Genomic DNA, 15,717 nt, shown 5'->3' with positions numbered 1-15,717 from the left:
GAGCTATGCAAAGGGGGAAGGAAGCTGGGGAGGATCAAGTAACAGCAGATTTGTTGAAGGATGGCGGGCAGATTGTTCTAGAAAAACTGGCCACCCTGTATACGCAATGCCTCATGAGTTCGAGCGTACCGGAACCTTGGAAGAACGCTAATATAATACTAATCCATAAGAAAGGCGACGCCAAAGACGTGAAAAATGATAGACCAATCAGCTTACTGTCCGTTGCCTACAAAGTATTTACTAAGGTAATCGCAAATAGAATCAGGAACACCTTAGACTTCTGTCAACCAAAGGACCAGGCAGGATTTCGTAAAGACTACTCAACAATAGACCATATTCACACTATCAATCAGGTGATAGAGAAATGTGCGGAATATAGCCAACCCTTATATATAGCTTTCATTGAAAACGAGAAAGCGTTTGATTCAGTCGAAACCTCAGCAGTCATGGATGCATTACGGAATGAGGGTGTAGGCGAGTCGTATGCAAAAATAGTGAAAGATATCTATCGCGGCTTCACAGCAACCATAGTCCTCCATAAAGAAAGCAACAATATCCCAATAAAGAAAGGCTTCAGGCAGGGAGATACGATCTGTCTAATGCTATTCACAGCGTGTTTACAGGAGGTATTCAGAGACCTGGATTGGGAAGAATTGGGGATAAGAGTTTGTGGAGAATACCTTAGTAACTTGCGATTCGCTTATGATCTTGCCTTGCTTAGTAACTCAGGGGACCAACTGCAATACATGCTCACTGTCCTGGAGAGGCAAAGCAGAAGGGTGGATCTAAAAATTAATCTGAGCTGAAATCACTGAAACTTAAATTACCAGCGAATCTTCCACGACGTGACGCAACACTGCTGTGTCGGCTGTGGGCAGGAGTAGCATTAACCAACTCCTACAGCTATCGTATTGGAATGGCGGATTCACCAATGTGCGCTAAGTGCAAGTGCGAAGAGACCATCAGTCACCTTCTGTGCCACTGTTCTCGCTTCGATAATCAACGTGAGACTCTCCAGTGTGCCTTGAATAGACTGGATGACAGGCCATTTACGGAAGCGAAGATCTTAGGAGCCTGGCCTCACAGTTCGAGCAGTTCGGGCGCTTTTTCACTACCTGTAGGCAACAGACTTGAGTGCCCGACTATAGACATCCTACACCTAAGTTCCCTCTCTCTCTTTCACTCCCCATTTTCCTCCCCACGTGTAGGGTAGCAAACTGGACTCAGTCTGGTTAACCTCCCTGCCTTTCCTTCTTCCCTTCTCTCTCTCTCTCTCTCTTTCTGCAGAAAACTAAAGTAATGTTTAACAGTCTGGGAAGAGAACAGCACTTTACGATATGTAGCGAGGCCCTGGAAGTAGTAAGGGAATACATCTACTTAGGACAGGTAGTGACCACGGATCCGGATCATGAGACTAAAATAATCCGAAGAATAAGAATGGGCTGGGGTGCGTTTGGCAGGCATTCTCAGATCATGAACAGCAGGTTGCCATTATCCCTCAAGAGAAAAGTGTATAACAGCTGTGTCTTACCTGTACCCATGTACTGGGCAGAAACCTGGAGGTTTACGAAAAGGGTTCTACTTAGATTGAGGACGACGCAACGAGCGATGGATAGAAGAATGATAGGTATAACATTAAGGGATAAGAAAAGAGCAGATTGGGTGCGGGAACAAACGCGAGTTAATGACATCTTAGCTGAAATCAAGAAAAAGAAATGGGCATGGGCAGGACATCTAATGAGGAGGGAAGATAACCGATGGTCATTAAAGGTTACGGACTGGATTCCAAGGGAAGGGAAGCGTAACAGTGGGCGGCAGAGAGTTAGGTAGGCGGATGAGATTAGGAAGTTTGCAGGGACAACATGGCCTTCATTAGTACATGACCGGGGCAGTTGGAGAAGTATGGGAGAGGCCTTTGCACTGCAGTGGGCGCAACCAGAATGATGATGACGATTATTATTATTATTATTATTATTATTATTATTATTATTATTATTATTATTATTATTATTATTATTATTATTATTATTATTATTATTATTATTATTATTATTATTATTAATTATGAAGGTTCCTTAACAACTGGAACCCCTATGTAGTTCTCCGCAAAGTTCGGGAATTGATATCTCGAAACTGGTGTCATCCTGAGAACTCGTCCCAAGTGGATCCACCTTGCGAACTCCACGGATAGAATTTGTAAATTGCGATATGAGCAATTATGTAATTAGTTAGAAAGTTAATTAGTGACTTTTTGTTGATTAGTCGTTAAGGCATTTTAACTTTTTGTGCAAGTATAGTGTAATCCGCTTCGAGTACACCACGTCATGAACGAGAATTGTGCTACCCGCCACAGGCATCGTCTAAGGATTTCTGAAAGTGCTCGCTGAGACACCTCGTACATTCATCACACAGACAATCTCTGAGGACGACGTTGCATTTGCCACAACCACTCTAGCCTCAAGCTGCGGCGCGTTCTTGGTCCGTGGAGAAACACTGCTTGCGGCCCATTTCGCGCAACAAAAGCCCTCCTAATATTTTTGAGAACTACGGGCCCTGATGAGAGTTCATGAACAGTTTCGAGTGAGCTTGCTTGTCCGGATGTACGTACCGTTTGGCGATCTGTGTTATCACAATACATGTCGCATTTTCCGTCCATCTCCCCGAGTAGTATGTCTTACCGTCAGCCAGACATGAGATTTGCACTAAAGGCAACTCTCTCTCTCTCTCTCTCTCTCTCTCTCTCTCTCTCTCTTTCTCTCGTATTATTAAGCTCAATCACATTTTTTGAGTGATCAGCACACATTAATTAACGAACTTATTCAGTATTAACCAAATGGCGATGTAGTTAATACAAGATTTGTTGAGAACACTTGAAAATGTCATTTTCACTTTTTGCGACGCGTTGCACTTTATCAGCAGCTCTATTTTCCATGCTCAAAAGAGCGCCCGCGAAATTTTCTAGAACGCCAGCACAGCCCGCGGTCCCTGGCGCGCTGTTTTAGGCAAGACACGTGTGAAACAATGGGCCCGGAAACAAGGGGGTTCTCGTCGTTGAAAGGACGTTTATTTATTTCGCTGATATACTTCCCTCTTTTCATTTAGGCATTCTCCCCTTTTCACATTAGGTTAAGAATACGAAAACCATACAATATGTAACCGTTACGGTGGCGGCTCAATTTCGAAAGCCTCTAGACGACTTCCTTAATAATTAACTTATTGTAGGTGCTGGCCCAACCTGTCAGCTGCCACAGTTTAAGGTTGTCTTATACAAGCGTATCAAGCAAGACGTTTTTTCTTTGTTTTCCCTTGCCAATAGGAATCGAACACGGCGTGGCCAACCATACCCTTTCAAGAGTCTAGCGCACAAGTATTTAAGATAAAAGATTGAGAGCAATCCTTTCTCCTCTTTCTTTTTTTGTCATTGGTTTCAGATATCACGCCTGTTCACGACTGCTTTCTGCAATGACAGATCAACTCCATAAGCGATAGCGAGCGTCTGCAAAAAACTGACGGCTCTGCGCAGTGCGCTTCAATTTATTGACACAGAGAGTCCTGACACGTGGGCTGCGTTTTCTGAATCGAGACTGTTTTTACACAGCACGCAGCCAATTCTCAGACGTTGAGCTCACGAACAGCTAACATGCGAAATCGTCAAACTTCATCACGACGTCAAACAGAAAGGCCACGAAATTATTTTCCAGTCTTTACCTGGCCATCGCGGGATCAGTGGATACGATCAAGCAGAAAAATCTGCCCGAGAGTCACATCAAGAACAAGGACATCGTTCCCATTCCTCTTTCCAGGGCAGGCGCTGCGAGGCAGCTCCGTCACCTGGCACGCAAGCTCTCTTTAACAGAGTGGAACACCGCAAATATAAGGCGCACTAGGGTGTAGGAACGGTACCCTTCGCTCCACCTCTGACCTCCACCCGGGCTTCACCGACGTAAGGCATCGCTTCTGTGCCGGCTGTGGTTGGAAGTGGCTTTCACGAAGGCGCACACTACTGTGCTTGGAATGACCGACGGTGCTGCATGCGACCTCTTCGACGTGGAAGAGAATATCGAACGTTTATTGTGCCATTGTCATCGATTTCAGTCGGAAATACAAACATTATCTATCGCATTTCGCCGCTGTTTGTGCAGGGGCTGCTTGAACACCATCCCCACCGCTCGTCGGCCCACAAAGCTGCGAAGGCACCTTTGTCTTTCTTGAGGGCGACTGGCCTATGTGAACTCATTTGACTCACTCAGGCCCTCCGCGTGCGTGTGCGGGCTCACCGCGGCTTTCCTCCCCCTCCTCCTCCCCTCCCTGATTTTTCTATTTCCTCTCTCCCGTCTCCCACAGTAGGGTAGCCAAGCAGACGCATTTCTGGTTAACATCCCTGCCTTCTCTCTTTATTTCCTCCTCCTCCTGCAAAGACGCAAGTGTGAAGTACGAAATGTTCAGCAATACGACTTCAATATTCACTTGAATCGGAAGAGCGCATCGTGGATTGCCTAATCCTCACACTCGAGTAAAAAATTTGGCTCGCCATCCCGGCCCTGCGAAAGTGTATGTACAGCGAAGCTGTTGAAAACCACCGTTACAACTGCTGCGGGGGTTCGCAATGCTTCATTGCTTTATAGCAATGGCAGTTATGGGAGTAACGGCAATTTTGACAGTACGCCGCCACTGGACCGTATTGCGTCTCTTTTTAAATAAGTAAGCATTTATATGCCTACCCAACGAGAAATTAGTCCATTACGTAAGACAATGAGCGGCTTAAGCCCCCTTAAGCAATGGCTCATAACCCCGTAAGCAAGCAAAAGTGACAGAACATTTATTTGGACCATCGAGGTCATTGCCCTTGAGGTAGAGTGGGTGGTGTCCTCATTCAAGGACTCCACTGGCCATGGCTGCTCGACGTACTTGCAAAAAATGCGATGGCTCATACCCACGTAAGGCAGAGGCTATACAAGCGCTCAGCAAAGTGAAATGAACATTTCAATAAAGCATTTCACGCCCTTTTCAGCAAATGTAGTCGTGGTTTTGCAACATATTCGCTAAATTAACCGTAATTCACCTTAATTAAACCAAAGGTCATGGATTAGACTCCCACCAAAGGTCGAGGGTTCGAGTGCCTTAATTAACTCTATAATAACTGTGACTGATTACCTTCACCATTAATTAACGCCAGTAGTCGTGGCTTCGAGTGCAGTAATGAACTATATCTTAATTAAGCCTGCCTTATCATGTTCGCTATCCGACAGGATAAGCGAACGACCGATGAGGGTTGGTAAGGCTTTATACCGCTCACATAAAGTACCACAACGTTGATAATGACACCGGGCTGCGTGGAGATGACCATGTGGCACAATGCTTGTGCGTACTTAGACAAATATAAGATGAGTTGCTGCGTGAATCTTTTCCTTTTCCCGCTCCTCGTATTCACGCTGCTCCTCGAGAGTCCTAACTATGAGTTGCGTACCCGTGGCGGTGCTACAACAACAATGAAATCAGTCGCTAGCTGCCGTCACCGTGGCGGCTTGCGCAGCAGTAATCTTCACCGGCAAAAGTATGCAGGGAGCGCTACGTGCTTGGCATTGCTATCAGGAGCACCTTATCATCAGTTATGCGGCTCAGGTGCTTGTTTTGTGTGTGTTCTTTGATGAAACGAATGCTGTTCTGCGCGTTGTATGCGTGATTTCAAAGAATGTATGCACTTTTCGCTTCACTTTGCTGAGTGCTTCAAGCCTGCTACCTCCGCCGCGGGTCGGCGCGGTATTGCGCCACCTTCGGAATCGGCCCGCATTTTCCTCCGCGAACACGAAAAATTGCGACCAACGAGAGGCTAACAGCGTCGCTGTACTAAATAAAAAAAAAGTGGCGCTTTGTCTATGATGAGGCGTAGCCTTCATAGGTGCAGCTATATGAAAGATTCGTCCGTTCTGAGACGAAGCCCCATTCCGTTCAAAACAAGCGAGAGCCACGGAAGGAAAAGGCACGGTTACGCTTCCGCTAATGAGAACTCACGATGCTATCTGCGTTGAATATACGGCTGCGCAAATTCTCCCCCTGGCAACAAAATCGCGATTACATATGATTGCAGCTTTGTACGTTACTCTATACCCGTTTTAAAAAGAAGATTCACTGCTATAGGTTAGTTTATCTTGCATAATTGTTCAGGTCACTCGGCAATACAACATTATGATCATCACCATCATCAGCATCGTAACATCATCGCCATTATTATTATTATTATTATTATTATTATTATTATTATTATTATTATTATTATTATTATTATTATTATTATTAGTTGAAAACATATCTACACTTGACAGGAAAGGGAGAGCGAGGGGCAGGCTGCCACCTGCCACCGGAAGGGGGCACAACGCCTGCCCCACACTTTTTAGAAAGGAGGAAACAGAAACATAGAAACAGAAGATAGGAAGAAGGAGGGAAAAGCACACCACAAAGGAAGCGCTCATGTTCACTTGCCGTTATGCGCGCGCGACATTCTAGCGCTATACGTAATCCACCTCAACGTTGGTATAAACCTTACCCGTATATATACGTCGCACACTCCCTAAAAACAGAACACTTGCAACCGCAGTCCTGCGGAAATTAGTGACAACACAATACTTCCGAGCTACGACCGCAAGATAGAACGCGGACAGAGCAAGAGCGGCTTACTGAGCCGAAGAACTGAATCCCTCGTGCAGTTGTAGAGTTCGCAAGTCAACAAGTTGTTAATGCTAAGCGCGCATCTTCCGCACATTCTTTAGGCGGTTGAGCTGCTGCAGCAACAATGTTGTTTGTTTTCCTTTGGATAAATTTGTATGTAATTCCATGCCGGTCGCAATATCTCTCGCACAGTGTCCTCCCTTCGAAATAATGACGGGCTTCCACCCGCTTTGTTTCAAAACGCACGTTTCGACGGCCCAAGCTTCCGCGCTCTTGACAATGTGAATCCACGGCGAGCGTGCTGGCCTCAAAGTCGAGCGGAAGAACGCGGATAATCTCAAGTTACCGGTTGTCGCTTGCCAAATCCGTCAACAAGCGTCGCTGTACGCTTTTTCTTTTTTTTCCCTTTTTATCCCATCTGCGCGTTCAGGTTAAAGAAGAAGCGAAACGAACGAAATCTTCCGACGCATCACGTCCGCGAGCTACGGTTGCGGTGCTTTTGTTTCTTTATTCTTTTGAAAGAAAGGAAAGCAAAACGACAAATGAAAAACTGAAAGCTAAGAGTGCAGAGATTAAGACTCGGCTAATATCTTTATAAACTTGATTACAGAAAGGCCCACACTGCCGCCACTTTGCTGTAGAAAGTCTGAAAAATGAAGTATACATATCATAGACCATGCGAGGTGTAATGGCTTCTTTCGTTTACTTTTTCTATTTTTATTTTTTTGCGCGGCAGTGCAGCAACTCCTGTATCCATCCTGCTGTGCTTTCTTTCTTTCGAATCGCGTGATGGCAAAAAGAAAACGAGATTAAGTGGTCGTTAAGGAGTTGTCCACGGCAAGTCAACGAATCCACGTTCATGCGGAATAATCCTTCGTTATTCCTGCTACTTCTACTGTAGCGGCAGATCCAGGAAGCCGCGTCCGTTAACGACGTCTCGTTTCTCGGCGGCGGCCCGCAGAACCGAATGTGGATACGCAGCGAATGCCGCCAGATTTCGAACCAGCTCGTTTAAGCTCTCGTTGGCAGTGGAGCAACAAGGAACAGGCTTCATTTCGTCTTGCAGAGTCCTTTTTTAACCGTTATAGCTCTCTTAGGTTCCCCTGCACGGCCTTCACCGGCTGCTAGATGAGCGCGAGAAGGGGAGCTATATAGAGGAGCGGATAGTGTAGATTTCAGATTTAGATGCGCGCTGTTTATAGGTTTAGCGGACCTAACTTTAGGAGACTCTCTCGCAAGCCTTGGTTTGCGTATTTGCGGAATCAAAATCTCTGTGCTAGAATCTGCTAGTAACCGAGTTTACTTTGGTTGGTGGAGTTAGTAACACTTGACACAGCCCCTCCCTCCCCGAAAAAAGAATACAGCTTTGTTTCATATTGCAGTGACGGGATAGCTGGAGCAATGTCACGCGCAGTAAGCCTTTTATGACACCGTGTTGCGTCAGTTACGGCGTAATCATTCTCAGACGTATGCGAACAATTATTATTGCGATGGCAAACATACGAACGCTCTAGGCGAATTTCTGTCGTCGGCGTCGCCGTGCGCTTCCGTATAAAGTCCAAGGGCAATGCAATCGTCGTTGCGCGCCATATGCTGTATGTGCGAGTGAAAGCGCGCGAGGGTGAGCCGGCGATCGCGGCTCCATCTCGCGCACGCAAGGGAGGGAAGCGGGGAGGAAGCACGCCGTCTTCCGTCGCGCGAGGCCCCGGGACGAAGGTAGCGAGGAGGGGGGGGTGGGCGTTCTACACCGACCGGCCCGGGCGGCCGGCCGCTGTATCTTGAAACCTATCTGCGTCGGGGACACAGTTCACCGCGCGCTGTGTTCTCGCGGCTTAGCACACGTTGATGCCAGACGCAACACGAAGGTAAATTCGCTCGCTGCTGCTGCCGCGCTTCCTCGCTCCAGCGTTTTGACGGCGAGTTTCCGCGGTCATCGAGTGAGATCTGTTCATATTTGCTTGGGAGCGCGTGACACCATGCTTGTTAATTTAGTTAGTACGCCTATGTTAATAAGATTACGCGCCTGATAAAACTACTATACTTGCTTCGTATAGATGTGCCCTAATTTTCTATCGCAATCGATACTTCGCCTTTCAGGCAAGACTGATTTTTTTTCTTTCAAAAAGAAGAAGGAGAAAAGTTATGCGTTACTGCATGCGTCGTGATTAGCTCGGCTTTGCGGCTCATAGCTTGGTGTACTTTATCTGGTGCTGGGCTCTCCGATTGTCATGAACATCGGTAATGTGGCTTCTAGTTACGTAATGCAGTTGAGGATATCGCACCGCAATGACACATTGTGGTGAACTTCCGAAAAATATTTCTTTTGGTTAGCAATCTGGAAAGGCGTCGCATGATACTTCGAGTTAATTTTTTTTCTTTTTATGCGCCAATTACGATTTTTTTTCTGACAAAATAGCCTTTCATGTTTGCACGCACAATGCCACAGTCATCATCGCCACCGTAATTGTAGATTCGCGTCGAACTGGTAGCTGAATATGCCCCACAAAAGAATTTGGTAAAAAGCGAATGCACAGCTATCCTTGTTTCTGTGATTGAATAACACATCATAACTTTGCCACAGTCACTAGGCAACCGCGGCCGATGCCATGACAGAATGCCACCTTTATAAACGTAAAATAATAGGGGAGCACGGGAGGGAACCGGAGGCTGCAAAATTAGGGTGGAATGCGACACCACACTCGCTTAAAATCGTAACTGAACGAGGATTTCTCCCGAAAAAGCAATTATTGACACCTTAAGAACAGCGTGAAAGGACTTGACGTACACAAAAGTGACACAAGACCAAGTTATCAACTGATCTTTTTTTTATTACTATAATAGAAGATGCCTTTAAACCTTCTGCGAATGGCACCTAAAATCTCCTTGATCTGATAGCAACTTGTTGTGTAACCTTGCATATATTGTGTTGTAGACTGTACTTAATTGAGTCATATGTGAACTACAAGTGACTGCGCTATTAGCTTGTTTTAAATTTGAAATTTTTACGACCTGCCTTTACTTGATGCCATTTCGTTTTAAACCTGCGCACTTTCGACAGATATTTTGGTAGGGACTTAAGGCGCAAGTTTGTGTTAATGTTTTGCCGAAGTTATGACATTGCCAAACATTTCGCGGAGCAACGCCGGTAGCACCGACTTATTCAGTAGATGGCTTGAGCCTGTTATCTTTCTCTTTCCGCTAGCAAAGTAGTCCGCGCTGTAAAATATATGGCACTGATTGAATAAAGTATAAGTGCACGAAATAATGAATTACAGAATACACAACCTGAGCCCGGGACAGGCGGCAGTGCAAATTCATGCAACATTCGGTCTCTGCCCAACGAGGAAGCCTATAAAAGTCTTGCAGCAATTACGGCAGGAAGGCCCACAAACTACTAGTCCATTACGCCGACGGCATTCGGAGCCCGATAATTCTCGGCGCACGTTGCCCTTGTCCTACCTTGCATTATTAAAGTTCGTTCTCTCTCTTCCTTTCATTAGAATGCACTCAGCTGAATGAGCTCACGTGAAAGCATTCGCCTTAAGGACAGCCAGAATTGGAAATAAGCAAGTCTGTGCACCGGAGTCAGATTCCAAGCGTAACGACTTAAATAAAGCTATGCTGTGAATTTTCGGCGCCATCCGCGAACTAACCGGCTAAAACTGATTGCTAGCATTGTTAAGTTCCTTGCTTAAGCACTTCACGCGAGGATCTTGTATAGTAATTGGTTGCCAAAAGCTGTAGCGCAACTTATGTAATTCGTTTCAAGTAGGCGAATCAGAAAGAAATTGTTTTTTTTTATGGATTCTTAAAGGACTGTTCCTCTAAGCCGTGTACCAATTTATATGCCGTCGTCATTGTGATGCGACTGTTTGTTGTTTACTCTAATAGTAGAACGCATTTGTAAGAGGGGAACTGTCCAGATTGGTGTAAAGCCACAAACGAGCTGTGTTTGTGGCAACACCCCCGCTCTCCAACACCCCCCTCTCCCACTTACGTGAAAAAGTTTCAACCGTGCGCTCCTTGTTTGAAAGCCAAGAACAATGCGCAGATCATTCGCGTGTTACAGAAAGTTTTGTTTCCTTTTTTTGTTGTATTTCTTCCGCTTCGCCATGGTACCTCAATTCTTCATTGTGCCTGTATGTATATGTATCTTGATTGGTCCGTTACTGTCGTGTCGAGGGCGCATTCTCCTCGTCAAGCTGATGTATGCAGTAGCTTTTAGTGACTGCTCCTTCCTTTCACGTAAAGAAAAAATAAAGGTAATTGAATTGAACTGAATAGTGTCATCTTATTTTTATTTCACTTGATGGCAAGCGTGCACAGCGATTACTATTCAGCCTCACCATTTTCACGTTATGTCTCCAGCTAGTAATTATTTCCTTCGGCAGAGAGTTAAGGAGAGAAAGCACGTCTTTAAACTTCACTGACACGGGAAAGTCGCGTTGCATCTTGCGTGCCTTGGTGTAATGGTATTTATTTTTCAATTTCAGTTTCATGTCCTTATAACTGCTCCTCGTCAGGGGCTTCTGATGCGTTTTACTGTGTGCTAAGCTGTATCAGCAGGAGTATAGAGTACAAATGCTCGTCCCATGTCAGGCGCTGACAACGCATTACCCATAGATGCATGAATTTGCAAGTTCATGTGAACTTTTTAGTAAGTAGAATCAATTTTATTACACTTTCTTTCATCCCCCTTTTTTCTCTGTTTGTGCCTTTCTTTTTTCTTTTTGGTTCCCCTCACCTCTTTTTCAGTGCAAGGTAGGAAACTGGATATCTATCATCCGCTAACCTCCTTACCTTTGGAATATCATCAATACAAAGTGTTTCTTGTTTGTTTGTAGCTACGATTTCAGAGCAGCTAGCTCATCAGTGGCCAAACTTCCGATACTTTCGCAAGTCGATAAAAAACAACAATACGTTTTTAATAAAACCAGTAGATAGAGCACGGTGCTGTATAAGATGTTTTGTGGCTTGGTCATCTGCAATCTGCCTGCCATTTAATTTTAGTTACAGCGCTAGTCAAGCTTCGCACGCTGTAATGACCTCGAGATGCCCTGATCGTTGAAATGAGGCGCGTTCACGTGATCAAATGCTGCCATGAAACAGTTATCGTAACCTATGAAGTATTAAAGGCGGAACCTAATACGAATATTTCAGTACAGATCTTCCCAATCACAAAATACTTAGGGCTTAATATTATACGCTTTCGATGCGTGGTGTAAAAAGAAAAAAAAAACATTCGCAACAACTTTTCTTAAAACCAGGATTCCTTATCAGTGCACAAAGAAAGAACGTCTTCGCAGGCTCACGCGACGTAACAATAAGCGAGTGGAATTGTGCAAAAGGAAACGAGAAAAAATCTGGACTCGTACTCGGGCAAACTTTCTTATCTCTTTCCTCGTGCGTCCTCGATCGAAGCACATTCGTGCGTTAAAAGGATAGCGCGGGTTCTTTGTTTCTAACTTTCATCACAAAGCCTGTTTGCAGAAAACGACAATAGTGCTACATTTTTAAAGTGTATGCCGTAATCGCATTTTTGAAGATAAGCTACCTTTCCCCGGACATCTTTACGAAAATGGGAAAGGAGCGCTGAATACGCACTGTTTCAAAAAATGCCGAATACAGGTGCAAAGAAGCACATTATCTTATTCATAGGCATTGCAAGCGCGCCACTGCTTTGATATATTTTTTTTTTGTCTTAAACGTAGTACCACTTTGCACCGCGCCCGCGTTTACATGCCGAGGCTAGTCGATCCCAGCCATGTATGGAAACAAACCGAAATCCTATTTTAGAAGGAACAACATACTGCGGCACGGTCCACGCCCTGCACTGATGCCGTAAGATAACACCTACCAGGGTATTAGCGGAAAGCTCACCAGTTAACCTTTAACGGCGCTCATAGTATAGTATAGCGCGGTTTGCAAACCACGGAATTTTTTTTCTCACTCGTTTTTAAGGCGAGCTCGTGAATGCTTACTTCACACCGACGTCTGTTCGCGACGTGACTAATTAATTATATGTGGGTCATTCTCCTTTGAACGTAATTCACCCGCACGAAACATAGTTTCAGCAAGGGTGGCCTGTATTTAGTTTCTTTCAGACGTTGTTTCTGTGATAGGCTATTCAAAGTACAGCAACTAGCACAACAACGGTAACTATAACAGAAGGCAGAAATCTTGGTCGGTTCCAGACGACGTTGTTCACACGTAACCCACTAAATATACGTCTGTTTGGCGTGAATCTTGCGCATTCGCAGCGCACGTTGCGCAGCCTGCTTTCGCCGTTTTGCCAACTAATGATAAGCAAATATTTCGCTGCGTTCAAACGCAAACAAAGCCTCGATCAGAGGCAAACCGGCAACAGAGAAGTCACTCAGCTTTTCCACTTAGCATATTCTACAATATTTCACAGAAAAGGAAGAAAAAAAAAAAGAAACAAAAAGAAGTCTGCCTCACTCACCAAGAGCGCCAGTGCCACGCTGAAAGCGACGACGAATGCGCAGGGGTGACGCATGGTGTCTCTGTGACGTCTCCCAGTCACTCAAGAGAACGTCTTGTACGGAAGAGGGATCGAACAAACAGCAATCACCGCGAAAGGTTCGTCACAGAAAGAAAAAAAAAAGATCTCTTATCCTCCTCTCTCCTCGACGGAAGAACCTGGGAAATTTACGCGAATGACCAGCTGAAAGGGTGTTGATCCACACCCTCCCTTATTCTTGCTTTCGTTTGAACGAAAGATGGGAAACAAATGAGAAATAAAGACAGCCTTCAAGGATCGTACGCCGCCTCCTGTCGTCGCCAACTTAGCAGCATCGAAAGCGCAGCGAAAACAAGAGAAAGTGCCGATACGACACGACAGAAGCGCGCGCGTTCTCTCTTGTGCGAGTCGTTGGGAATGAGCAGCCCGTCCGTCCGCGTCGGTTTCGAAGTTTGAGGCGGCAGAGAAAGTCTGACCGTCCCGGCACCGGAATCGGTTCCCCGTTATATAGGCTCAGATGTTGCGCATCGATCACGCCGTGACGTCACGGCGCCGTGAGATCGGCCATTGGTCGACGCCAAGCGGGAGGCTGTGGTGCGAAGGGCGCCGCCCGCTTCTGGGGCGAGCGTCGTTCGCTTCGCCTTTCGCTTTTGTTTTCGCTTTCGTTTCTTTCCGATTTTTCTTTTTTCGGATGAACTCGCGTCCAAAGCGCTACCCGCGACCGTTGGAGCTTTCCGTGCAGACGACATTTTCGAGATCAAGAGAATTTAGCTTGTGCCACAGTTAGCGAGTGGCCAATACGTCGAGATTTCGTACAGAGGTGTATGTAACGCGTCTCCTTACCAAGGATTATCTATTCCATCCTATCTACGGATTACCGCCAACAGCACGTCCGTAAATGTCGTAGTCGCTGTAATCCGCTCTTTAGCAACACTAAGTGCCTCCCGCGCCATCAAAGTGGTCAACAGCGTCGCGTGGGAATACGCATTATGCACGGAAAGAAATTTACTTCTTGGCCAGTTGAAAAATAGCCTTTTGACCTTTCCCTTTCTTTGTTATTTTTCGATGTGTTTCAATACCTTTCGACTAAATTTAGATAATGCACGGCTTGATTTCGGTCACGTCTTTCCGCATGCTTTCGAAAATGTCGAGATATCCCTTTGTACCTTCGACAACAATCACTCGTTTGTTGGAAATGAACCCATACACACGTCTTCCACCGTCTTCTGTCGTATTTCTAAGCGTTCGACATAACCCTTCCAACGTTTATTTTCCCCTCCCAAACATAACAAAAATACATAATTGCGCAGTTCGAAAGCACATTTTGAAATCAATGGTGAAGCGAATCTTTCTTGGAGCGACTACTTAGACACTGTATAGAACTTTTCATCTTCTGCAACGTCTTCTGCAGCACAAGTCTTGCAGCACAGATAATTTGCCGTGCCTGCCCGGCAAGTCATCGGCAAGACTCGGAAACCCTCACCAAGCGACCCACGCGTTCTAAAGGATTGCTGATTACACTGCCACAGAGATCGGCAAATTGCTTATCACGCCATGGCTAAGATCAGGCAGTTTACTACTGCACTATATCTCCAAGACAGGCCCACCTTAGCCGGCAAGGAGCAGACCGAGTGGACGCGCCGAACACGAAGGAATCATGCGCTTGAATGGGCATATTTTTCGCAGTGAGAATATTCAGGTACCATTTGTTGTTTCACTGCATTATTCCGTAGGGAACATAACCGGCCACCGGCACGCCTGAGGGGTAGTGTAGATAGGTATACGTTCGCCATCTGCAGTGCGGTTCACTGTTAAAGAGAACACCCAAACGTGCAGATCTCACTTTGCGGGCGCCCCTTAGCTGCAAGCGGCTGTGGAAGCAACGACCGCGCACTGCACAGGTGTGTCGAAAGGAGTCAGAGCTACGAACCACAGCTAATCTGCTGCAAATATAAGCGATTGTACTCTTCCGAGAGAGTAAAATCTGGACATATGCTCTACACTCAAGTGTTCCCTTTAACAGTGGACCGCTCGGTACAGGAATGCTGTCCTGTGTTTGTGGGTTACTCAGCAAGGGAGCAAGCAGTCCCCAGCAGCAGCAGCAGCAGCACCCATCACGGTCAGTAAAATAAATTCGAGAAGAGTTTACACATACCTGTAGTAAGCTTCGCTTTAATATGCAGTACTGCGTCACGCTACAATCTGCCTAATACGTTATATCTAACAATTGCCTTGCAGATAGTTACGTTAATTACCCGTTGAGCCTTCCGCACCCCATAAGCAGGAGCACGATTGAAGTGAACTAGCGCACAACCACAAGCACGAGTACGTACTCGCATACGAGCCCGTGCTCTCTGCTTCGAAGAGCCGCGTAGTTACTCACGCGGAGCTAATAAAGCGAGGCTTAATTGGGGCATTTAGATAAGCTGTGATATAAAAAATTCATGAGCCACTGAGCCTGGCCGCACCATATTCGTCGACGGAGAAAACTACACAAGCAATGGCTCAGTTTATAAAATAGCCTCACCTCACCAACCATGGTTACAAACGCGCCCGCGCGCGTTTATGAT

At 45.8% G+C, this 15,717-nt stretch overlaps 1 protein-coding gene across 2 annotated transcripts in view; it reads right to left on the bottom strand.

Moving 5' to 3' along the window:
* The window catches only part of LOC142575764 (uncharacterized), a 232,606-nt gene extending 218,991 nt beyond the window's left edge, over window positions 1-13,615 (bottom strand). For both annotated transcript variants that reach the window (XM_075685384.1, XM_075685385.1), the window contains exon 1: window positions 13,130-13,615. In XM_075685384.1, coding sequence (XP_075541499.1) covers window positions 13,130-13,183 — 54 coding nt within the window. In that variant the 5' untranslated portion in view covers window positions 13,184-13,615. The remainder of the gene's footprint in view (window positions 1-13,129) is intronic.
* Between the last annotated feature and the right edge of the window lie 2,102 nt (window positions 13,616-15,717).

Source organism: Dermacentor variabilis, chromosome 3 (genome assembly GCF_050947875.1).
Source record: "Dermacentor variabilis isolate Ectoservices chromosome 3, ASM5094787v1, whole genome shotgun sequence".
In the NCBI taxonomy this organism is placed as follows: Eukaryota; Metazoa; Arthropoda; class Arachnida; order Ixodida; family Ixodidae; genus Dermacentor; species Dermacentor variabilis.
This window is presented reverse-complemented; position numbering and strand designations above follow the sequence as displayed.